General features: G+C 41.0%; 2 protein-coding genes across 2 annotated transcripts; one reads left to right on the plus strand and one right to left on the minus strand.

Annotated features, from left to right (window-relative positions):
- The first annotated feature begins 1,256 nt into the window (after nucleotides 1–1,256).
- hmgcll1 (3-hydroxymethyl-3-methylglutaryl-CoA lyase like 1) lies at nucleotides 1,257–13,653 on the plus strand. The gene is made up of 9 exons (XM_070840598.1): nucleotides 1,257–1,436; nucleotides 3,194–3,271; nucleotides 3,766–3,873; nucleotides 4,238–4,333; nucleotides 4,526–4,674; nucleotides 5,342–5,405; nucleotides 5,843–6,031; nucleotides 13,058–13,183; nucleotides 13,549–13,653. The coding sequence occupies exons 1-9, from the start codon at nucleotides 1,341–1,343 to the stop codon at nucleotides 13,651–13,653; spliced, it is 1,011 nt and encodes a 336-aa protein (XP_070696699.1). The 5' UTR covers nucleotides 1,257–1,340.
- A 4,639-nt stretch (nucleotides 13,654–18,292) lies between these two features.
- On the minus strand, nucleotides 18,293–21,852 carry gfral (GDNF family receptor alpha like). The gene is made up of 7 exons (XM_070841541.1): nucleotides 21,816–21,852; nucleotides 21,485–21,604; nucleotides 20,891–21,046; nucleotides 20,642–20,704; nucleotides 20,240–20,555; nucleotides 18,747–19,006; nucleotides 18,293–18,300 (listed from the first exon to the last, which is right to left on the minus strand). The coding sequence occupies exons 1-7, from the start codon at nucleotides 21,850–21,852 to the stop codon at nucleotides 18,293–18,295; spliced, it is 960 nt and encodes a 319-aa protein (XP_070697642.1).
- Between the last annotated feature and the right edge of the window lie 4,409 nt (nucleotides 21,853–26,261).

The raw sequence follows: 26,261 nt of genomic DNA on the forward strand, positions 1-26,261 counted from the left end.
CTCCTGAGAGAGAGGTAGAGCTCTCTCATCACAGAGCAGTTTAGCGTGGTGAGATGGTTGAATGCTAGGACTTCATTAAGCCCCTCTATTGTTAACATCTGGGTTCAGAAGAATGGCTCATTCTCTGGTAAATGTTGCCCTGGCTTAACAAGGGATTTTATTACACCATGCAGTTGACATTGGCAGCAGTGTCACGTCTGGCAATGAAAACCCCTCAAATGTTTAGGTCACAGGAGATCAATCAAAGCAGCCTGTTTCCCTGAAGCCCTCAATTCGCACTCGAACAGGGAGTTGAATGTGAATCCAATCTTGTTGTTGACTCAAGATAAAACACCGACTGTGAGACTTCTTACTGGTTGAAATGCTACCACAATCAAGAAAGAGTGCACGACTGGGCTTGTTCATGCATCATTCATTCCTCATAGTTTCCGCCCTGTACCTTCATTACCCTTTTTAATGCACATATTGTATCTCTGGGGGCTGCACGGTGGTGCGGTGGTCAGCACTGTTGCCTCACAGCAAGAAGAATCCAGGGTCGAACACGCCGGTCGGCAGGTTTGTGGTTTCAACCTTGAACCTTTCTGTGTGGAGTTTGCGTGGGTTTTCTCTACGGCTTCCTCCCACTGTCCAAAGACATGCAGGTTACTTTAACCCTTTAACCCTTCATCCGTTTTCATGTTCTTTATCAAAAGAAAAGAATCAAACTCAGACTCATCAATATGAGCCAAGGCCAATGAGTCTGAGTTTGGAAAAATAATTAATCGTATCATTTTGCTCTTGATAAAAAAATGAAAACGGCTCCCACAGACCCGAACACCATACAAGGGTTAAGTAGTGACTCTAAATTGCCTGTAGGTGTGAGTGAAAGTGGTTGACTAGCCACCTCTCACTGCCCATTATCAGCTGGGATTGTCTCCAACGTCCCCCAGGACCTTAAAGAATATGCGGCACAGATAATAGAAAAATATTATATCTCTTCCCAAAATGCTTCATCTAGTACTCCCAGTCTAAGACGTAGGACTGATCTCTCACATCTCTCCATTTGCCACTTTGCTTCACATCCTTTCCTCTCTCTCTCTGTCTCTCCACCACCCCTCCATCCCTCTCTGGTTTGTTCCCCTCCTTGTTAGGGACGTGGCTACCATGGCAACTGCTGAATCATCCTCGCTGTCTGCAGCCTTCCTCTAACGCCATCCCCTCGTGCAGCGAGGCCCTCCATCTTCCAGGCCAGCATTAGCATACTGATCTGACGCTTCAATTTGCTTTATTAGTAGCAGCGGTCTGTGAAGGTTAGTCTCGGAGGACACGGAGCTGCACCGGGCTGATTAGCAGCCTTTCGGATGGGTAACGTACCCACTACAGTGAAGCACTGCCTGAGCTATGAGCAACTCCTCCAGGACTACCCATGGCTGAGACGCTGGCTGCTGGAGGAGAAGGTGGGCGTTGTTTTCCTTGTTTCTAATCTGCTGCACATGCTCTGCCACATGACTCTAATAACAGACAGGCTGCACAGCCTTCAGCCTCTGATGACAGCACTGATGCTCGTGCTGCTTATATAATGGTGCTCTTCAGTTGAAATTCTGCTCTGCTCTTATACATAATTACATTCTTTGAGGATGCATGGGACCCTCTCTAAATAAGAATGGTAAATTGTTTTCATCTTCCTGATTTGACTGTATGTGACTTAAGATGCAGATTAGATGCTTTTGTTTCCTCTGCGTTATGTAGCTCCAACGTGATTATAGGATAATATTTTAACGAGCAATAGGGCTGAACGACATGCAAAAAAAAAAAAAAAAAAAACACATTGCGAATATTTTCACAGATATTGTGATTGCGTATTGTGATTTTTGCTGGGCTCTATACCAAATAAACACGGTCCCTTATGTCTGGAGGAAATGATTTGTAAACCCACGATGCTTCGTCTGTATATACGTCTGTTTCACATCTTATTTGAATAATATTTCAATTACTTGTCAAACACTAACAAGAAGAATATTTGTTTACTACATGGGGACAAATAGACTGCTTATAATACTTCTCTCTATATAATTAACACTCCCTGATCACATGATAAGCATGTATTTATTAGTAAATCTAATATTCACACTGAATTGAGTGTGTAATATTAGTGTGCCGCCTTTTAACATCTCATAGCTGCACATTTCTTGAATGGTTGAGCTGAATTCATCAATCATTCATTCATTAATTCCCCAAAAGGTACCAATGCCACAGTAAAAAAACAAACAAACACTGCATTAGTGAGTAAAAGCCATGCATTCAAGATGTTACTCCAAAGTACATAAGTATTACAGAGAAAATGTACTTCATGTACCACATTACTGATGCATTGACTTGTCAGTAAGAAGTATTTCTGTGTTGTATTTACTGGTGTCAAACTACTGCACATGCTCCTATTTTATACTTGAATAAATGTTGTGGATTTAAAAGATAACAATATTTATAAAGTAGGAAGGAAGTAATCGAGTACAGGTGATCCAACATGGAGGCCCTGTAAGGTGCAGTAGCTAGTGTTAGCTAGTGTTAGCTAACGGTGCTAACTGTGCTAACTATGCTAACTGTAACCCACTGCTTTTCTCTTACAGTTAAACAGTTTAGCTAACTGCTCTGCACAAAAAGTTAGCGACTTATCTCGTCAGTGAGGGCAGGTCAGTGTCCGACAAGCAAAATACGCGGATATTTTGGTGATTATTGGACCTAAATTTGACAGGTAAAGAGAAAACGGCTCCAAATGTTTGCTAACACGTTAGCCGAACGGTTACAATGCTAACATTCGCACGTTAGCTTGTTTTGTGTCACAAATCGATCAGATTAGTGGTTTTTGTTCAGCATGGTGGTGCTCAGTGATGGTTTACCTGTGTTTTACCTCTCTAGAAATATAAGGTTGAGTCCAGAAAAGTACCCTGATCCCCAGAAAGCCCTTTGTGGTTAGTGTGGAGTTACCCCCTGCCTACCTTCCTCTCTGTGATCTCCTCAGCTTGCATCCTAATGGCATGACAGGCTTATGTTTTGGTTCTCAGGTTTCATCTGGCTTTGAGGTAGACAGTTTTTCATGTTAGAAATAACATGCCCTGGAGCATCCTATGCCAAAGCCATGACTTACTGCTTGTGTTCAGCGTCCTGTTGACTTCTTCATCCCCTCTTCTCTGTTTGTCTTTGATATTTCTTCCAGACCATTGCAGGACATGAGTACCCAGAGTTTGTTAAGATAGTAGAAGTTGGCCCCAGAGATGGACTTCAAAACGAAAAGGTATGCACTTCATGTATATGCACCCATGATTTGTATTTCTATACATGGTCACCTTGGGGAAAACCCAATTTCTTCTGTATACTGCATGCAGAAAGCAATTCATAACATATGGGTTATGTGCCACAATTACCAGGAGCATATGCTTCACATTTTCTTTGAAATTGAATAGGAAAGATGACACGGCTTCTGGCTTAGTTTGCTCTGCTTAGTGTGTCACCGCTTTATCGTTTCTTTACTGCGCCCCTGTAGTTTTACAGATTGCACGGGATGCAGGCATATTTACCATAACATGTAATTATGAGAAATAATGGATGTTTTGAGAGGTTTTCTGCATGTGAATTTAGATATCAATGTGATTGGCAGGCAGCGTAGCAACAACAAAAAAAAAAAAAGGAAGTCAAAAAAACAATCTGCCAGATATCTTGCTTGTTGTACCTCCCATCTTGTGTGAAATCAAATCCAGAAACAGCTGTTTCAGTTTCATTGTTCCCCAGGAAATTGTTCCAACAGGGGTGAAAATCAAGTTGATAGACATGCTCTCAGGAACAGGCCTGCCTGTGATTGAGGCCACCAGCTTTGTCTCCTCAAAGTGGGTACCCCAGGTAATAACTCTTCTTTGTGCACAGAAAAAGAGTGTTGAGTGATTTATTTAGCTCTCTCTCTTGTCTGCATAAGCGCGGAGGAAACTCTGCTCCTCCAGGATCCTTGCAGATGCTTTAGAAGGGGATATTCCTCATATAGTCACCCTCTCATTTCCTGTCATAAATTGTGCCACTATTTATTTCCTGAAAAAGAGCTAACGCAAACATGTCTCGTGTTTTGTTTGCGCCGAGAAATGTGACATGAAGAAGTGATTCTGTCCTCTTATGAAAATATTTGCGCAAGATGATGTATTCTCAGGAGCGTGTTGAGATGATGTTAAAGGTTTATTTTTCTACATCATGTGTTTTCTCCCCCTGCGTGTAGATGGCAGACCACACTGATGTGCTCAGAGGAATCCAGAGAGCGCCTCATGTTCGCTACCCTGTTTTGACACCTAACATACAAGGCTTCCAAGATGCCGTAAGCATTAATTTTCAGTTCAGCACAATGATCTCTGCTATGAACCACAAGTATTTATCCATGCTTGTCAATCCGAGTTAATTATTGGTGCTACATTCTTTTTTGCCAGATAATTACAGCACTTACGTAAGTGTGACTGCAGCACAGTGTTCAAAATGGTTTTACAAGTCCATTTTTCTCTCCTGTTATAAGGTCGCAGCTGGTGCTACTGAGGTGGCGGTGTTTGGTTCAGCGTCTGAAACCTTCAGTAAAAAAAACATTAACTGCTCCATCGATGAAAGCATGCGGAGGTTCGAGGAAGTCATCAAAACTGCCAAAGAGCGACAGATTCCAGTCCGGGGGTTAGTACTCACAACACATCTCTAATGTTTTCATCACGTTTATTCTGATAAGAAAACAGCTGAGAGTACTGCAGTGTCTATATGTAGAAGAAAACACACAGTTCAGTAATGATACCTTTTTATAGCAAACGTCCAGATGTTCACCACGTTATATCTATGCATTAGTACACCACAAGTCCAGATGGAGATTAAAGCAAAGCAAACAGAGCAAGTTACTGAATATAGTTGTGCCTTTTGTTTAAGATGGAAAATCTTAAACAAGAAGCTCTCCATGCAAAAAAGAGGAATAAACACATCAGAACAAGAGTGTGTTAGTCTAAGCACTGTCACTTTCCAAGTGCCAAATGGCATCGGATCAAAATCTGGATCTCCACCAAAATCTAACCACCACCAACAAATCTCATGTAAATCTCGTTGACAAAACAGATGAACAGCCAAAATACCAAAGATCTTTTTATCCTCTTTTATTCAGACCAAGCTGGTCCATCAAACAACAATAGGCAACACTGAAATATTCTGCTTTTCAACATAAATGCGAATAGCAGCTATAGTACGACTTCCCCACAAGCAGCAGCTGAGGTTTTTATAGTGTAGTCAGAAAATCAGATGCTGCCAAATGTGACATAAACACATTAAAATTCACACAAATGTCCTCTTTCACTTTCAGATACGTGTCTTGTGCCCTTGGTTGCCCCCACGAGGGACACATTGAACCTTCCAAAGTTGCTGAGGTGAGAGAAACCTTGCACGTTCTCACTGTACTTTAATATTCAGCGAAGAAAATCTGAATGAGCCGTCAATTTGAAATGTTTTTACAAGGAGCTGATTTTAGTCACGTCTTCCTCGTAGCCTGTCAAAATGCTTTTTTTTCCCCACTTTTCACACACAGTGAATTTATGAGATGATGCTCATTTCATTAAACTACGAGAGAGAGAGCTCTTATGTCAGCAGCATGAGTAGCTGTCTGGGGATTGGGTGGTGTCTGTTTTATTACTAAAGTTCTGCTTGGATGCAGAAAATTTGGTTTTATGGTTTCAGCCACTGAGCGAGTTCTCCATGTTCCAAGTGTAACTATAGAGGGGCATTAAAGGTGATAAAAGTATTTTCTGTCTGCCTTTTCACTCCTAATTGGATGAGAGCGTTGTACCATATCCTCACTTTTCTTTAGGTGGCGAAGAGGTTGTATGAAATGGGCTGTTATGAGATTTCTCTTGGGGACACCATCGGTGTTGGGACTCCAGGTTCCATGCTTAAGATGCTGCAGAGCGTGATGAAGGAGGTGCCCACCAGCTCTCTAGCAGTTCACTGCCATGACACCTATGGCCAAGCGCTGCCCAACATCCTCACTGCACTTCAGGTAAGAACTCATAATAACATCATGACGATTTTTTATCATCTTCTGTTCATCTTATTACTAAAATTATTGTCACCGATGGCAGAGGAGTTGTGTGTTATGGAAAAAAAACATAAATACTTTTGTGTTCTCCTAAAAAAAACTCTGACGTTCTCTTGGAAAACTAAACTTCATTTCGGTCACTGTACTTCTGGGTCAGCTTGGCTCCATGGACGCTAGTGTTGCCACCTGTCCCTACGATACACATGCTTGGAATGACATGAAGCGGTGCACCTGGGCGCGATTTGCCCAGGTGCACCGCCGTGGTGGGTCAGTGGGGGGCCCTGTCAGTCTTGAGCTGCTTTGCTGCTTCACCAGCAAACACTAAGTGCACATCTTCTTTCCTCACGTCGTCCATGTCCAGAATAATTACTAAAGCTGGTAGTTCAGACAGGACCTCCAGGTCAGAGTATGCTTTGTGATAAAGATGAGTCTCCTTGCTAAGTGCTAAGTGCTAAATATTCTCTTCAGATGTCTCTCACATGAAACCATGTCTGCTGGCAAAGCACTGATTTAATGTCTTTGAGGCCGACCCCAAAATCAGATTTCTTCTGTGAACTTCTGTGAAAAGTTTCTTGGGAGAACTCAACAGTACTGCTAGTTCGAGCACAGCACATATAGTTCTTAATACAAATAAGTGCTTTTATTGTTCTGACAATAAAGATAAGACTGAATTAGGTGTCAGAAACATTTTACTGCATTTTGCACAACTGCATCAACTTTTTCAGCTTTGATTTAGATTCAAGATTCAATTCATTCGTTAATTGAGTCTTACCTTGCAAACAATACAAACGCAAACAAACAAGAGCTCAATGTTTTAAGTATCTTAAAAAGAAATTCCTGTAAACGTATGTAAGGGCTGCTCTCTCTCTGGCAGCGCCGTGTTGCCTTACTCAGGGTAAGAATCACTCTGGGCCCCTTGCATGTCTTGAAGTTCTTAAAATAAAAGGGAACGGCTCCAAAAGTTGGGGTGAAGGACCTGTAAATTCTGGGAAAGGACAAGAGAGGAAATTTTACATTCTTAAGATCTGGCAGACATCAAACAGACATCTTTGAAAATAGACTGAAGGAGAAACTTGACATCTCTGCAAATTTGGTGATGCGGGGTCTCCGAGAGAGGTGAGAGTTGGCACAATTCTGTCTGAAGAAAAGGGAGACGTGAGCTCTGACATAACTGGAGTCACAACTCTCTTGTGTAGAGACACATCTGAAGAAACACCTCCTGATCACCGTGTGAGGGATGTAAAAAGTGCCAGTGCTTTGTCTCGCTGTAGAGGGCTTACGGTTACTGGCGTGGTTAGAAGAGGAGGCCCGTTTACCTCGGAAACGTGGATTCTCCTCTGTACATGAAGATGACAGTAATGCATCATCCTCTTGATCTGCACATCCTCTCATGTTAAAGTGTTCAACAGCTTTCCTTTCTTTTTTCATGGAGGTTTGGCAAGAATTCTTTGGGCACCTTCTCATTCACATGCACATCCTTCTCCTTATGATGAATATGAACACTCTTGTGGAGAACCGCAGGCCGATTATGGATAAATGCCCAGCCTTTGCATAAATCAGTGTTGTTACTCATGATGACATGAAGAGGAGCGACCAGATGTGGAGGCAAAGTGGAGGTGGTGATTCCTGTTCCAGGACATCTTTCAACTTCCTTACGTTACTGCCAACATTGTAGAGATCACGTCTTTTCTGAGGCTTTAAATCATTATTCCTGCTGGGTATAATCATATGTTAAGCTGCTCCCAATCCATCTTTTTAGACAATGTTTGAGGCAGACGTTGCAGTACATTCAAGTACAGCATCTTGTGTTCATTTTCATAAAGAGCAAAGGAAAAGTAGTGTTTTATTTTCCACTGGAATCAGGCAAAAGGAAGTTAGTTACGTTAGCCTGATAGCTATTTATTCAAGCCATTGAAGGTTGTTTGAAATCATCCCATATTTTAGAGCTTACAAGAATACAATCGCAGGCCAGTGTACGATGTGTCGCTGTCCAAATGTTAGTGAAGCTCACTGGAAGCCTGAATCTGCCCCGAGCTTTAATGACAATGTGTCAGTTTACGACATTATGAATGTGTCCTCTGTTGGACGAATATTGAGAACGCACAAAACAAATGTGTAGGTTACAATGGGACACAGAGAAAACCAGGACCCGTCAGTCAACACGGACGAGGGGGGCATTAAGAAACATGATCTAAGCCTCCCCACAAAGCAAGATGATTCGCAAACTGCCCACTGGAAAAAAAATCCCAGAATCTTAATGAACATAAGATATTTCCAATGGGCCCTTCCATCACAGTACACATGCATTGTAAAGAAGAAGAAGAAAAAAAACTTCATGGACTATTATAGTAATATGCTGTGTTTCAGTGCAGCTCCCAAAAATGTAATTAGGTTGTAAACCCCTGTGGAGGAGCTCTCGTCGGGATGTTTTTCACCGGTTCGCCCGTAGCGAGTGTAAAAGTGACATAAATCCAGACATAAAACAGAGGTAACGCAGATATGGCTGTATCAGTTCTCTGGAGCACATTGTCACTGCAGAGGAGGAAGCTCATTGGGGGCTGGGTGGGTCAGCAGATGTGAGGGGGTCAGCACAAAGGCTCACCTATTCAGTGTCTGTTGGACAAAGCAACTGAGAGCTAGGTGGATAGGAGGGCCCTGGGGGGCTCCTAACTCATCTGTCGCTTGGCTGTTGAACTCTCTGACAATGCTGTGCTTAAAGGCCAGTGGAAAATGATCCTTTCATTCGCTCGCTGCCGAACATGTGATGAATGGCCCTGCAGCTGAGGACACGGCGCTAGAAACTTTGGTAGCACTTGTAAATATGTGGTGGGCAGATGATAATTATGCTTTGTGACTTTAAGTGTGCTTAAATTACTGCATAATTGCTGTGGTAATGTCATTAATTTACAGGGTCCCCCAAGACTACGACCTGGAAACATTAACTAACAAGTGTTACACACCCGCCAAAGACAAAGGACCTTGATATTAAAACTTATACTGTAAATGCAATAACTAGTTACTACATATGTAGCTGGTAAATCTTTACTACACACTTTAATTTCCTGATATTTTATAGCAGATACAACTTGGGACACAGAACACAGTGAAGCATTTATTTGGGGGACTTTATGGTTTGATGTACTCTTTTCTCTTGATTATCTGTGGGGCTGTTCATCTGTAACAATGCAGCGTTGTGCCGAGGAAAAGCTCCACATGTAAAGTAGCAAATATTTTAAAAGGGAGCCTTGATTTTTGGATGGCGGAGTGAGAACGAGCACAGGGACGCTGGAATTCCTCTGTGGATCATATTTAGAATGATTCATCGCAGCTGCCCCATGGCCACAGAAAATAATAGCAGCCGGGAATATTTAGCCTACCATTTGCTCACCCATAAACAAGATGGAAATTAAAGATTTTATCATGGCTTTTCATTACTGTGTGCCAGAAGTCCACACCACCAACTGGGAGAGAAATGAATTCCCCCAGCGCTGTCAGCCCTGAGTCACCTCTTTTGTTCCTGATAAAGACATTCCTCAGTCTTTGTACCTTTTCTTTTTTTTTTTCAGGAGGTCTGGGGGGGCTTTGTTACAAACCTACTCCTGGCAGGTCACACAATGACAACGTATGTACTTAGATTTCACAGGCTTGGCAAGGAAAATTATTTATTCTTACCCTCAATTTTGGTGTATTGTGTACTGCTGCAGCTGGGGAATACAGTATAACCTGTTTGTGCTCACACTTGAGCTCTCCGCTCACAATAACATTCATCTTCAGTATTTTCTTTTGTCTCGGTCCACGAGTAAATGTCCAGCCGTGACTGTGCAAGGTCAATAACTCTGTGTTACTAACTTTCAAAGGCCGACTTTAAGTGAGTGCGTTCTTTCATTTATCATTGGCAGATGATGATGATATGATGATATTGTGGCCATTAGGGGAAACACCCACATAATCAAATCTGTGGTTAAATGAACAATGATAGAATTCTATTAAATCACAAAATATTGATTATACATTTTACCTCTAGAGCCCTTTTTAGATATTCAAAGATGTTTTGGAAGACAAGTGCAGAACATTATATTACATACATCTATTCATAAATCACATAGTTCATATGTACATTTGTACGTGTGGAGTATATTATTTATAATCATATTATCTAGGTCGTGCACTACATTTCATGGTTATTCTCCACTTTAATCGTTTTATTAATCAGGTGAAACTAACTGATTACCATCAGTGTGATGTTAATGTGTCAGAATCGGCCTTAAGGCTAATTTTCATCTGCAGCGTCTGGCAGGTTCATGACATGTTCAACATTTTTTTAAGGCCAGAAAAGCAGCATAAGTAGAAGGAGACAATAAAACCCATCACAGAACAGACACATACAAGCACGAACAGTATGACATTCAGAACCTCATAATAACCAACAAGATATCAAACATCACGAACAACAAAAGTATTGTCTTTCACACAAATGCTGAGGGCACATGAAGCTCTCACACACACACACACACACACACCTTTTTTACTGTAAAAAGTTCGAACGGGTCAATACTTTTTCTAAAAGATTTTACTATGACTGAGACATTCGGCAAGGTCTGTGCCAATGAGTAGTTTTAGTGCTTTTGTCTCTGTATTTGTCTGCATTTTTAGCAGCTCCAAACAAACAAATTTCCTTTTTCGGGGGGCCACTAAAGTGTGATGTGAAATACAGTATATATTATGCTTCAGCTATTACTGACCACACAGCTTCCACCTTAAAATAACAGACATAAAATGGAGTGATTGTCGTGGATATTGGCTGCTCTGCATTCATGGAACTCAGAAATCCATGACGAGGTTGATATGGAAGGTGAATGACTTGATTATATAGTTCAGAACGTCTGTGCTCAAATAAATCACAAAGTAAAGATGGAATTTATTTATTCTCTATGTGTTTGTTTTGTCTATCTCCTAGCTGCCCTCCAATATCTGGACGTATTTATGCGTTCCTGGGAGGAGGTGATATATGTGTCAGCAGTGGATCTGTGACAGTTTCTTTCAGCTTCCTAGTTTATGTAGCAGTGGGTGAAGCATCACTGCTTCATATCCTTCAGTGAATACACGCTCTCTCTTCCTCTCCCTCTGACGCACTTATAAAACCGAAATGGGAGCATGTCCATCTACAACCTCGTCCACTCCGAGAGTAGAATGTCAACAATCCCAAATCCCAAATCATGCAAGGTTGAAAATGCACTGTGTCTTTACCCAGAGATGTATTGTTTTCTTATGGCCACAGCTCACTCAATATGGCTTTTTAACACTGAGTGCACATCTGGTTTCTGGGCAGTGTGAACCTAACAGAGCCCTGGCAAGCTCGAGCTGCTGACCACCAATTCCATGTGCGATCGGTGTCCAGAGGAACAGGGCACACCGCTGAAGGGTCCGTTTTGTTCCCCTCGGAAACAGTATGCTGCAGACCCCTGGCCTTACACGGTTAGCCGCTGAAAGCGAGAGGATCGGCATGGTAGATTACAACTCTGTGTTTATCCTTCAAAAAATTCTGCCTAGTACAATATCCTGCTCTGGCTTTAACCAAGGTCTGGAAATCTCGTGCACTGCACACACCGGAGTAGATCTCCTCCTTCTACCCCACCTCCTCCTCTTCCTTTGCCAACACAAACAGCAATTACGGCTGGCTCAGACAGCCACTGAAAGAAGTAGTTTTTGTCTGGAGAAAAAGCAACCAATTAGCAGCATTGTTAAAAAAGAAGGAGAAAAAAAAGGTAGTAGATTCTTTTAATTTAGCTTCCTTAGTTCTGCTCCATGGGGTAAAAGTCCTTCATGACCTGATGCCACTGAGGGGATCACGGTGTTAATTTTGTCTCACTGTGGGATCCTCTGACATCTGGCTCTGCCACGGAAGCTGGAAAACATCTTTAATATTCTCATGACGATCCCAGGGACATGTGGAAAACATCCCGAGACCTTAGTCCATAATGACTCTGAAAAACTCAAGGTCTGGCATTCAAAGATCACTTTTTGGTGTGAAAACAAAGCTTATGCTTGTGGTTGGGTTCTGTACTTTCACAGCAACAACTAGACTTTTTGGCTCTGTCTGGAATATGTGCATTCCGAAAAATTGTGAAATAGATCAATCTGAATTAACGCTTCTCGCAACTTCAAAACAAAAGCAGTAAACTAATAACTCTTATATTTTTATATGTTTTGACGATGTTTCATAAACGGACCGACAAAAGCATTAAAATTCAGAAAAACAACTGAAAGCACGTCATTAATTTTCATATGGAGGCCAGACACACTTTGTGGCCGTACAAAAATCCAGAAACATTTCCCACAAAATGTAACAAACATGTTGATGCAAAACATGTAGCACAGTAAACAAACTTCAAATCTCTTGCAGTTGTAGATATTCCTCCATCTTTGTGCGCAGAGATCACCAGAGGACATTTTGAACCAAGGTCATCGGCGTAATAATCTACGACATCAACGATTACTTGTAGCATCTGCACATTTAATATAGTAATGTTACAATTCCTGTATTGTTGGCAAGGTGTAAGAGGACACCATCCAGCTGAAGAAAAAAAATGTCTTCGCAATGTGGCAAGAAAGTGAATCCCCATGGTTTAAGGGCAGAGTAGTGCTGTAAAAACATGAGTAACTAGGAGAATCAGAAACATATGAAATGTTCTGTTCAGCATTTATAATGTTCCTCTCATATGAACAAGGCCGTAATTATGTGGTGCTGGTGGTTTAAGCTGACAAAGAGGATGACTAAGCCATACTGCGGGACATTCTGTGCCCACTCATCTTCAAGACATAAGCCCACAGTTCTCCTAAACAGCTGTAAAACACGACCGCAGGCCTGGCAAGGCGCGCTGCACTGGGCAGGACAATCCAAGAGAACAAGGATCTTTGTTCCTTGATTTTTACCTACGGTGAAACCTGCGAGGAGGTGCTGAATGTCTCTGTTGTGTGTCTTTGCAGATGGGGGTCAGCGTGGTGGACTCTGCAGTAGCTGGCCTCGGAGGGTGCCCGTATGCTCAGGGTTCGTCTGGCAATGCTTCAACAGAGGATGTTCTCTACATGCTCCACGGCATGGGCATTGAAACCGTGAGTGTGTGTTCAGACCTGCTGTATTTTATGTGTCCGTGATCCCTCATGCAATCTTTCAGACCTCATTTACATAAACAGATCACTCTGCAAACATACCACTCTCTAAATGTTTATTTTATAATATCAGTGGTTTTACACAAGTTGCACAAGCCAACAGTGTTGCATGCCGCGGCCCAGGGACAATTTATTTAACAATCCCTACCCCTGCTGGTGGAATATTTTAACTACACTTTAGGTTCCTCTCACCTATTGCTCACATCCTCACAGCTTGTACCTTCACACGTTTTGTGCATTTTAACAAACAGTCACCTTGTAGACATTACATTTTACCTGACACTTTATATATATTTAATGTTTTGCAGGGTGTGAACCTTGCCAAAGTAATAGAGGCTGGTGACTTCATCTGCAGTGCTTTATGTCGCAAGACAAACTCCAAGGTTGCCCAGGCAAAAGGCAAGACACTGTGATGTGTTTCTGCAAAGGAATCTAACCAAATGTATGACTCCCGCTATAGCGCTCCCCCTGTTGTTGCTGCCTTCAGATTTATTGCCTATGCTGCTGTATTTTCTTCTGCAAGTTCATTTCCGCACAGAGTCTATTGGGACTCAAAGGACCATTGTGATTGATTGAGACGTCTAATTTTTGTGATAAATATCTTTGTTGGCTCATTTTTTCTCTATATCGTCTGACATCTACCTTGCAAGGCAGCCGGATTCACGAGATCTCCATCACATGAATATCCGTCGTGCCAGGCTGATGGATATTCAGCCTGGAAAGTTGTGTTTTTGTGGCCAAACCACAGTGGTTCAAACCAATCACCATAAGTTACGGGCAGGATTTAGGTGTGATGACAGCGAGAAGCAACCGTTCGTTCAAAAACAACAACAGCGGATCCTAAATAGGTTAGTGGAGATGCTGCTGAAGCATCAGTTGCGTCTGAACTGGAGAGAATTGCTTCACTGACAGAAGAGCAAAGAACGGATGCTCTCCCGACTGGCTGTCGGCAAGCGTTTTAACTACGTTATGTTGTTTACTGATCTACTTGGTTGAAGTCAGCCTGTTGTAGACGGTGACAGACAGACGGTTCATCCAATCACCTGCCAAGTATTTTGTTTTTGAACGTGCCTGCCCCTTTACAAACAGTTTCTGTGTCCGACCTCCCAGGTGGTAGTTCAACATCACAGAAAAACAAGGTCATATTGGCTTTAGAGGCAGCTACATCACAAAAGAGGGTATTTATTTGTGGTATAAGGCCTGATTGAAGTTATGAATACACTGCTGGTGTTTTTAAAGACTGAATTATTCACCTATATTTTAAAACCTTGTTCTATTTATTTGGCTCTGGCAAATAAACCCAGTAAAGGGCATTTTTATTACGTTGCGTAGCTCACTGGCGGATATAAAATAAAGTAAGAGAATAAGAATTTAGTCTGCCTCGGCTACTGGCTGAACTCAATTTATTATCCCTACAGAAGCACCTGTGGTTCTGATGACTTGAATGAATGGAGGAGATAAACTGCAAAAAGAAAAGGCCTTTAAAATATGAATTTCTCTTTATGCACTTTACTGCTTTGAAGACCATTTTTCAGCTTTTCCTGAAACTCGTCAGATCCTTTGTGAATAGCAATTGGAAAGAAGACTCTTCTCAAACCAACACTGAAATACAGACACTTTCTGAAAGGTTTTGGCCCTCAGACCTGCCAAAGATTATTTCAAAAGTGCCCCTTGATCATCTAAAAACTTCAACCATGGCATAAGCTGCTGTCTGGGATGATCGTCGGTCTGAGTTTTATGTCAAATGTGGTGTTTTCATCTCTCTCATGTGTGTTAAATGCTGAATTTTGAACGAGATTCTATCTTTTAAGAAACATCACAAAGAATAAATACTGTTTGCTTGAGTCATAAAGGTAATTCTCTCTTTGTGTTAACATATGCTGCAGGATTAAGATGATACAAATAAAGAAACAAAAAAAAGAAAATCTCTTGTGGATGTCTCTGTCCTGGTCCTCCGCTAACTAGCTCTGATTTTCTATCCAGCTATTTAATTGTTGTTGCAATCACGTTTTTCCCACCAGTGAATTAGCCTTAATTAGAACGCCGGAGTGAAAGCTGGCAGGAGTCTGCGAGCAAACTGAGACTGAATAGGAAAAAGGGAAAACCTGGTACATTTGCATGAACGTATTAAAATATGATAATTGCTTACCCACAGTTTTTAATCGCCGCCACATATGCAAACAACTATCCATCAAAAAAATTATGCATTCAGGTGCAGATATATAAGAACATCTATAGTGATTCATACCAGTCACTGATCGCTATGTTACGATGATAATCAGTGATTCAATGTGGTGTCATGTAATCAAAGTATGTCTCCTCTCTCCTGGGAAGGTTTCTCAGAAGTTCCTGTACTTTTATCTTTTTTTTAGCGCCTGTGGATTAGTGTTTGACTCTCACAGTTGCATTCTATCCTAAACCCTAAAACATATTGCTGCACGTTTGTCGACACCTCGGCTCAATTAATTTTTAAAAAAAAATCCAGCTAGTCAGAGTCAATGGCTTGATTCACGTGGCTGGTTTGCACTTCAGCTATGAATATATTTAACGCAAAGCAATATTTATGTCTTTAAGAGACTTTTAAGGAGTCTTCAGTTATGCTAATAGCGCCCTGAGGCTGTTCCAGGAGCTAAGTGTTGTTGGCTGTTCAGCAAGCAGCAGCAACAGTAACAGCAAGTTCAAATGAGCCTGATTATTTTTGCAGGTGTTTGGTCATAAACCAAAATGCTGGAAAAATGTAGAATTTGACCTGATGGTGGAGCAACGGGGAAAAATTATGGGCCCACAAAGTTATTGCAGTTCATCCATTAGAGCGCATTCATGTGTGTACCAAATGTTGTGGCAATCGATCCAGTTATAAGAAGTCCGGCTGGGACCATCTAGACGTTACCTGAGTATTTCTGCCTCCCAGCCAAAAGACCAAGAGATGAAAGTGCACAAACAAGCTGCAAGCAGCAGCCATGATACAGGACTGAGGGATCATGGTGAGGGTGGAAGTCATACACAGGCTTTCAGATAACTTCTGCAGGCACTTAAATGTTTAGTTTGTTTTCCAGTTGTTTTTTTAAGCTAAAGCAGCAAACAATAAGCCAAGCACTCAGAAGATCATCCTGTGGGAGGAAACTCTGGTGTGAGAGGAAGCACGAAGCCCTGAGTGGCTCTGAGAGTGACCAGAAGTACTTGGAGAAGAGCAGGTTCAACGTTTTGGAGCTGAGAAAGAAGATGAGACAGAAATAAAAGGTTACAAAGGAGGCTGTCCTCTGATCGCCGGGTTATGAAAGAGCTTAAGGAGGCTGTCTAGACCACAACAACGACTCTCTTGAACCAAAGAAATAAAACAGGAGATGAAGAAAAACACTAGAAGACAATAAAAAGCACTTAATAAACCCTCTACCTTCCATCCAGCTCCTCTATGCTAGATTTAGATGCAGGAGTGTCTTTGCTACAAACCGACTGTGTGTTAAACTACAGTTAGGATCTCCTGCGTCTGTGTTGGTCTCCTCTGGTGCAGCGTCGTCCCTCCGTCCAGACATGTTGGTCCTGTGACACTATGAATCTAAACAGCTTCGTGTCCTCTCGATATTGTTAGGCACAAGCCCACACAAGTTCACATTCAAGGGTGTTTTTTTTCTTGTGCACTGAACGTCCAAAAATTGTGTCCAGCAGAAAGAGAATAAATCCAAAGTTACGTATGGACGAACACAGCATTAAACCTCCTCATCTCAGTCGTCTGAAGTCACATGTAGATAGATCATAGATTCAGAATTAGGGTTCAAGCTGTTCTGCATTATTCTCCTTATCTTAATAAGTCTGTCAGTCCTTCAGCGCCTACTACTGCGTTGTCCTAAACTGTACTCTACTACGTTACACTATTAGTCAACTATTGTTGTTCTTGCTCAGTTTGCTCAAAACATTTACACTTTCTGTTTCAAAAAGCAAAACTTTTTTAACAGAAAATTTCATTCTGTTAAAAGGACAAACTTTCCTATAAAATCTGGATCAAAATATTTTAGGTAACCCAGTCACTTTTGTTGACCTGCAGTAAGTGAAGTGACACATGAACGACTCTTTTGACTCCTTATTACAGAGGAACAAGAACCTTTCTGTGCAAATCTGCCACTAGACCCGTCAGAGAGGCACCGCTCACTTCTGACTAAGAGAGCTGCTACAACACGCCAGTGAAGTCTTGCTCGCTCCATCTTTGGCTCTCCAGCTCGGTCATCGACTCATGACCGACTCTTTCTTCGTCTTAAGGGGTGTGTGCTTCACGATGGGCTAGCTGAACGACGGTGTGGGGGTGTGTGTGCAGAACGAGCAAGTTAACTTGGTGTTAACCTGATTCTGTGATTTGCATCACACAGAAGAAGGATTTTGGATTCAGTCGAGTCAACTCGTTCAAGAAGAACAATTCATTTGTGAATCTAACATCATTACAAAATACAGCATGTCTTCTGAGAAACTACACTTGGATCAGACTGAGAGTGAAGTTTATTACCAGATACAGCCTGGAACATCAATAAACCCTCACAAAAGGACAACTGATAAATCTCTCTCTCAAATGTGTCAGATGTGAGGTTTTTTTTACTGATGTAATGATTGAAAGCTAAAGCCTGAAACAAATGAAAAGCTTTATAATAGAAGAGCTTTGATTGATTCTGAAGATCAATCATTTACTGTAGAGAGAGAGAGAGAGGTTTCTTTTGTGATTCAATATAAAATCCTTTGAGTTCAAACATGCTTTTTTTCTTAAAACATATCTGATGCACATTGAAGCTTGTCACAACAGTGTTTTACATGTGCCACATTTACGACTTATATCTCACAGTGCTGCCGTAATTAAGTATCTCTGGAATGTTTTAATACAAATATATTTATATATATATCTATTTATTTATATTATTATGAAAAAAAACGATATGTATGCAACAAACTCAGAGACATTTTTGATTTGAAAAGGAACAAAATGATGATTAGACCTTCATGTGATGCATAAACATCAGAGAACACAACTGCTTTTCTGAGGATGGTGAAATTTTTTTTGATCTCTTCTTTTCAACATCCTACAAGACAAAAGAATTAAAAGTATTAGCGTTAAATGTCACAGGCTTCATGTATTGTACAATGGCTGCATGTTGATGTGCTTACCATATTTTAATGACAACAGCCAGGGGCATTAATACAACAACTCCAACAAGGAGCACAGCTGCAAACACATACAGAAGATAATCTGAAAAGACAAAATATGCAAAATGTAATCATATTAGAAACAGTATTGATATCTGTCCGTGCACAGGCTGCTGCCAATCACACATAGAAACAGACAATCATTCCCCACTAACCTGCATGGAAGATGTTCCACGTGTGACTTTGCTCAGATTCGTTAATCTCATGAGGTTTAGAAGGATGAAGGAAGGAAGATGTCACTGAAATATGCATAAAAAAGCTTTTAAAGTGCCTCCAAACAACCAATTTAATTGCCTGAGTTTGAAATCAAAATCCAACTCACTGAAGTGTGATCTATTATGAAGTACATCATGAATCATGGCGCACGTCACGAGCTCATCATTGCGCATTCCTTTGCATGTACAAGGGTAGTGAAGAGCCGTGCCCAAAGTGGCCAAGAAGGCCATTTTACATTCAGCGTCGGCACCAAGGATGAGAGCTGGATCCATCTGGGTGAAGCATTCATCATTCTGGAGGTCGTTTTCGCTGCATTGTGCCTCTTCAGGGCTCCAGCATTTGTTTTGGAAAGTTTTCAACAAGTCTCTGTGAAATCAGAGGAAACACGTTTTAGTCGCAGCACATTCATCATCATTAACATCCCGTGGTGAATCTGTATTTCAATAATTCCACATTAATTTTGTTTACATTTGTTAGAAAGCTTCAAAACAAAGAGCCTCTCCAGCTGCACCGCAGATGCAACGGTTAGGAATGTGTGATATCACGACTTTCTTTTTTTTTTTGGATAATTGTTTGTGGATATTTTAGCTTTATTAGATGCAAACTGGAGATGTGCCCCAAAACGAACCAGTGCTAAAGAATGAGCTAATGTGACCTGAACCACTAATTCATGAGTTCACTTGTAAACCTAGATTTCAATTACTTGAACATCTGCACCCCAAATTGCTCCAGATGGTCGGGCACGTGCCTTTCATGGCGAACATGAAGCTGTGTGGATAGAAGTGCTTTAGAAACGCCGCCATGTACCAGGTCCCCTCTTCTTCACCGGCCAATTATAAATTCATTACAGCGTAGAGTTCCCATCAACTAAACATTAGTTACAGAAACTGGCTTTGTAAGGCAGTAACGCAGTGAGTCTCATAATATTTGAGTTAATTATCCTTTGAAACCCTTTTGATCAAACATAATTATCTCAATAACTCGCCCGTGGGACGGATGGCCATGAAATTTCAAACACATTTGTGTTTTTTTTTTTTTTCCTTTTCCTCTGTCACCATTACGTTGACATTTGTTTTGACATATTTTGATGAACTATTGGACGAACTGCCATGATATTTTGCACAGACATTCTTGTGCCCCCACACTAACTTTTCATCCAGCGCCACCATCAGGTCACCATCTTAGTTTGTCTGTCTCTAGTTGGGCCAACTACATGCAACCATCAGCCTCTGCTGTACTTTGTGTTCAATGCTATTTAGCAAATGTAGTTTGCTAAAGCTAACTAAGACATTATACTTTATACTGCATTCTACATTGTCAGCATGGATACGCTCACAGCACACTAATATTGGCATTTAGCTCAAAGCAGTGCTGTTCCTGCAGCGTGTCTGCAGACTCGTCTGCTTTAAATGAACTGCCTGTTTTATCACTTGCAAATTGAAGAGGTGACCTAAAAACAATTTTACAAAAGTTCTTTTATAATAATCCCGAGGTGCGGAGTAAACTTTCCATGCTCAAATAAGTTCTGTGTTCTCAGCAACTTTATTCATGGCATTGAGTCATTTCAGTGCTGTAGTGTGAGACAGAGTAACAACATACCTGCAGTTACTGTCATCAACACACTGGTTAACTCTGTCCTGGCAGATCCACGTCTCCTGTCCACACGTGCCGCTGTGCAGAGCAGCTTCCGTATGCAGACATCCGTGATCTGAAGCCTCGCACTTGCACATGACAAGCATCTCTGCAACATTGTGCGGCATGCTGCCATAGAACTGCTCAGTTACTTGCTGACAGTGGTCGCGGTCGCACGGCTCTGCCATGCATGCCTGGAGAACAGGTATGAGGTACCTGTTGCACACTGGATCACTGACACAAACTTTCATTTGGTCTGAGCAGGATCCAGAACCATCGTACACTGCCAAAAGAAATGCAGTAGGTGAGTTTTGGAGATTGCAGAAACACAATCATATCATTGTTTTCGTCAGATGATAAAATAAGCACCATAGCCTGATAAAGTGCTTGACTGCCAGTCCATCCCCGTGCTCCTCCTCCTCTGCTGAGCTACTGTAAAGACAGGAAACATGATTCTCCAGCAAAAGCTCGTTAAAGTCCATCTGCTGCTGATGACACTCACTCTGAAGCACAATAGTATTCATTCATACGGCCCATCACGTCGCCTTTGGTAAACAAAAATGCAATTTCACCAATAAATGCTTATCTTTATCTTGGAGGGGACTGAGAATACTGCACCTGGCTTTCGGTGGCATTGTGTGGCTAACATTTGTATAGAGTCACAAAGCTCCTCCTCCCAGGCACACACACACCCTCGCAGGGAGGGGAAATGGTCCAGTGCTGTCTGGATGGTCATATTACAAACCTCTGAGCCTTTAATTTGGCACCCTTCATCTTGAATAACACAAACACAAGAGGGAGGGAGAAAAACAGGATTTTCCACGAGTCTTGTTTGTGTACCAGGTCGTTTCCTATGTGCCTGCTGCTCTGATTGTTTCTCCAGTGAAGGCTGTTTATATGCAGGACAACATAAAATTCACAATCATAATGCAGGATTCTAGCATCAAAACAGACATATATTTTAAAGGCAGTTGACAGCCTATTTATTACAATCTACTTATTTCTCGATAAAAATAATTTGCTGAAGGTTATTTCCTCCGTTATTTCATTTAAAGCCACGGTCCGAGAGGTGCAATTGAATTGGATGTCCTCGTGTCCCGAGCCTCCTGGGGACATGTAATCATTACTTTTATAAAGTCACAGGAAAACATGAAGACAGCACCAGGATCCAACCTCCTGCAGCAGAAAACAGTAAACTGGTGTCACTCTTACCCCCACAGATGCCGCCGTTAAACGCCTGTTCACTCTTGCATAAATCTGACATGCAGGTATTCACAGCAGCCAAACAGTCAGAAGGTGGAGAAGTGCTGAATATCTGAGGAATAACAATCCCTGAAATACAAGTATATTTAAATATTCATTTTTAATTTTTAATTTAAATATTTATTATTACACGTCTAGCATCACTGATTGTACACACACCTGGCTGACTGTGCAGCACCATCCACTACTAGATATGCAGCTCTAGTTTAAAGCCTCAGTTCAGCATCGAGATGAATCCAGTAAGTTGCATTGAGTTATTTTATGTCTGCAGTTGACTCACCGAGTATAACTGCAGCCTCCAGACGTATCAGTTGCATGGTGGCTGTTGTTGTGAAGCTGTCAGAGGACAACTGGAGCTCTCCCTGCAGCTGATCTCTCGCCCTTGTTGGTGTCAGTACTTAAGCTGGGATTCTCCACCCACAGACGACAGGATGTGGCACATTTAGTGGGGGCTGTACCGTGCACCTTGTAATGAAATCACAGATGCCATTTCTGATTGATACAGATCTCAGAGAAGAACAAAAACAAACCCTTTGTACTGATAAAGTCATAGTGTGTGTGTGTGTGTGTGTGTGTGTGTGTGTGTGTGTGTGTGTGTGTGTGTGTGTGTGTGACTTTTTAGTGATCGTATCCGAGGGTCTTATTTTACTTCACAAGTAACTGACTACCAGATTTAGTGGTTGTTTCTTTGTGATGTGATCAATGGGATCAATCATAAACAGAGCATGAAAGCCAGCGTATGACTTATGATCTGCTGATATAAATTAGCAAAAATTTGTGTCAGTATTTTTTCTACCACTAATTTAATCAGTGGCTATAACCAACACTTTGATATTAACATGGGCCACATGAGTACTAGTATGTGAGCCGCGCCGCAGCAGGTTGTTATTCTGCAGCTCCTCTTGTGGCATCTTTCAGCTCATTGTTACTGTCTTGGTTCACTCTCTCTGCTCTAACCTTGTTTCCAGACACAGTATGCAGCTGTGACAAAGCTAAAGGTCCAACCAACAGTAGGGGACTAGCCAGTGAACACAGTGGAGCATTTAACAGCTTAAGAGAGAAATATTTCCCTCAGGAGTCATTAAAAACCATAAGCAGCCACAGAGGAAGGTGAATATTGGGCTTAAATTCAGCAGGTGACTCTGAACATGACTCCAAATGAATGCTGATGTTGCTCTGGGTCTGCTGGATGTGCACAAAGGCAACTATTTGTTAACACATTTGCTATGTCAGCTCAGGCTGAGGGTAATGATGCGTCAGTGCTTCTTTTTGTTGCCCCGAGGTGGCAGAACAGTAGGCAATCTTAAGAATATAGATTTGTTGCTTTGTTTCTACAAAGAAAGCGGACTGGATGCTACTCTCAGCACTTCTAATGTTTGTGTAATTAATGTGGATGTGTGTTGGAGTAGACCCCAAGAGGAGAGATGGTGGAGGATAAATAATACAGACAGACGGCACTCTATTGATAAAGAATGTGAGGAAAGTTCACCAAAACAGAAACATCAAGTCAGGGAACTAAAAAAAAACTGTAAAAAGATCGACTGGGGACACGTGTTGAGATGACTGGGTGGAGCTGTGATGGGTGGACATCTAAACATTATGTTAAATGAATAAGTTGATCAATGCATTAAACAGCAAATAAACCTCAAATATGAAAACCTCTGTTGAGCTGTTGGTGAAAAATCTAGTGCAAAACAGCAATAAAACATAAAGATAAAAACAAATCTGCCTGCTTTGATTATGTAGTAGGCAAAGACAGTCACAGTTTTGAACAAAGAAACAAGTATTTGCTATTTCCATGAGGAACACTATTAATTAACCACTAGATTTAACTGTCAAAAGCCATGTGACTATATTGTCTTTAATTAGCAGTATTAAATTAGTCTTTAATCATTCCTTGCTTCCTTCCTTTTATTATTTCCAGAAATACAAAATGAAAACGAACAAAGCAGCCGTGGCTCAGTGGTTGAGCTCCACCGATTGCTCCAGATTCCTCCCGAAGCTGTGCTGTTGGCGTCTGAATGTGCGTGAATAGTTTGTGTCCCCGGCCGGCACCTTGGAAGCCTGGTGGATGGGAGAATATACAAGCTCAGAAACAACAGAGGAAAACACACAAGAAGGTTATACTAAAATCCTCTTTTAGGACAATGTCAAATACAACAGATTTGTTATTGGATACGTGACTTTCTGTTGTAAACAAACTCCATGTGTGCAGGAAGGATGAAACCAGTGCATCTGAAAACAGAGAGTAGTCGTGTTACTGCATCACGGCACTTTGTTTAAAAGTTTGGAGCCAATATTTCAGATTACATATGATTTCGCACACACGTGTTGGAAAAGGACTAACTTCTCAGTATTAAGTGGGATGAATGAAGTCAAATACACAAATATAATGAAGTTAATATACATACAACACATGACACAATATATTCAAAAATGGATTTTAATGCAATAAATCTTTAGACTTCTCAAAAAGAGGAGAGGAGGATTTTATAAGTTGTTCCAGTCTGACAAAAATGAAAGAAACTGGACTGAGGAAGGGAAGTTAATGGCTGGTGCATGTCAATGCTGTTTGCCACAGTGTCTCCTAAATGCCACCACTATAGCGACAGTCATGTTAAAGGTCCCACATCCTGCTCATTTTTAGGTTCATTTTTGCATTTGGAGCTCCTAAAAGACGGTTTTACAAGATTAAATGTGCAAAAGATTCACTATTTTTCTCAGAGCAGACATGACTGCTGCACTGGCCTCTTTCTGCTGCTTCACTCTCGCCTTCGACATCTTCGTGTTATCGGGAGCAGACGTTAGGGAGGGAAAAAACAATGACAGCGAGGTGAATTCAGGAGGTTTTCAGTAGGAGGAGGTCACATGTTAATCCCCTTATGACATCATAAAGTGAACAGAAATCCAAACAGCGTGTTTTCACACACATTTACTCAAAGATAGAGACCGGAGACTCATATTTGTATTAAAAGAGCATTAAGAAGTTCTTTTTGCATAATATGGGACCATTGAAATTTACTTTTGCCAACAAGTGAACAGAAATCAAGCTGGCTCTGTTTCCTGTCTGAACATTATAGTGTTTGTTTTCTTGCTTGTGTCTTTTCCTGATTGTCTTTTCAGTTTGATTGATTCAACTGATTAACTATTAATTTTTTTTTGTCATAGAGCACTTTATCAATACCACTGATTATAATGATGATTAATACTTGTTTTAGGTTTATTTGATGTCTATTATGCCACATGAGGGACTTTCTTTTAAAAACATTTGCATTCATTGACTTTGTTTGTTAAGTATTTGATAATTGTGTCCTAATGAAATCGGTCTTTTGACACGAAACTTGTTTTTAATTATTGAATTTGCATGAAAGAATGAATTCTGTCCCTCATTGGTTTTGGATCTAATCTCTGCCTGCACACTATGAATTCAACACTGATGAGTCTGAGGTTTATTTGAGGATACAAATGAAATAAATTGTGCATAGGTAACTTTGTTTTATGTTCATGTTTGACACTTAAAGCCTGGACTTGGGCCGCTGTAGATCACCCATGTAAACTACACTGCTCTAACAAACGACACCTGCAAAGCCCATTTGACAGATATTAATAATGACATTATCCTTTTAGGCTGCAGTCTGATGTTAATTACTTCTACCAGCCTTAATTAATGATTTAAATTAAATGAGAATAAAGATGCATCACTAAAAATAACCGATGAAAGATGCATCACCGTTAGCGGAAACATGAAGATAAGTGCCCTCATTAAGCACCGTCGTTCCATTTACTTTGTGTAAATTAACTAACAATAAAATCACATCTCCAGTGACATGTCAGCACCTAATTTTAATTATATGAAATTAAATCTTTATCTAAACACCCCACACTCTCTGTGGAAAAGTCTGAACACCTTCCTTAACAAACTGAACATATTAGTCACCTTTTTCTTCACTATTTCTTTATTTAACTGTTATTTAACAAATATTAAACCGGCTTTGTTTGAGAATGACGGGCCCTGAATCTGTAAGTGTCCTACAAATAACAAGACCTAAAATATAAATGCCTAGTGTGACCTTTTACCCAATTATTTTCACTTATCATTGATTTTAGCAGCACAATGTTGAGATATGAGAATTGCTATTCTTATCAAACCTGATATTATTGTGACAAACAGGAATCAACAACACAAATAAATAAGTAAACTAGAAAATGACCTTTACGGTGAACGCAACTCTACAGTAAAAGATGAAATGATAAAAAACTAGTGATAAATAATAAATCAAATCTAACTTCAGAGTGACTGTTATCATGAGCTCTCGATGGACAGAACGGCAAGAACATTAAAGCTGATCTCAGTTAGCTCAGATCAGTTTTTAGTTGCTGTTAGGTTTGTAGACCTGCTCTCTGTCACTGGAAGTGTGCAAAATATTCTCAGCACAATGCAAACTTCTCCAAAAATGTGTTGCATTTTATAGATTGCGTTCAGAGGAGACGGTTCGGATGCTTTATTTCTCTCTGAAACGGAGGTGTGATATCCGTGGAGTACTTAATCATCAGTGGTTGGCACACAGAAGGCGTTTTGCCATGACTGTGACCTACTTTGAGAATAGTCACACATTGCTCAGCTGAGTTCTCCTCTGAATTGAGGTATAACCCCCATTTGACTGGCGAGAGACCTCCATCCATTTCCAAAGCCCTGCATCTCATCCTTTAGTGCATTTACAGTGGC

This window comes from Pempheris klunzingeri, chromosome 12, assembly GCF_042242105.1.
Source record: "Pempheris klunzingeri isolate RE-2024b chromosome 12, fPemKlu1.hap1, whole genome shotgun sequence".
In the NCBI taxonomy this organism is placed as follows: domain Eukaryota; kingdom Metazoa; phylum Chordata; class Actinopteri; order Acropomatiformes; family Pempheridae; genus Pempheris; species Pempheris klunzingeri.

Coding starts and splice junctions, on each gene's coding strand:
- hmgcll1 (XM_070840598.1), top strand. CDS start 1,341: ATGGGTAACGTACCCACTACAGTGAAGCACTGCCTGAGCTATGAGCAA. Junction 3,272..3,765: donor ATGGACTTCAAAACGAAAAG/GTATGCACTTCA, acceptor ATTGTTCCCCAG/GAAATTGTTCCAACAGGGGT. Junction 4,334..4,525: donor TACAAGGCTTCCAAGATGCC/GTAAGCATTAAT, acceptor TCCTGTTATAAG/GTCGCAGCTGGTGCTACTGA.
- gfral (XM_070841541.1), bottom strand. CDS start 21,852: ATGCAACTGATACGTCTGGAGGCTGCAGTTATACTCG. Junction 21,605..21,815: donor GGAGGCTGCAGTTATACTCG/GTGAGTCAACTG, acceptor CTTGTATTTCAG/GGATTGTTATTCCTCAGATA. Junction 20,556..20,641: donor AAGCACTTTATCAGGCTATG/GTGCTTATTTTA, acceptor TTCTTTTGGCAG/TGTACGATGGTTCTGGATCC.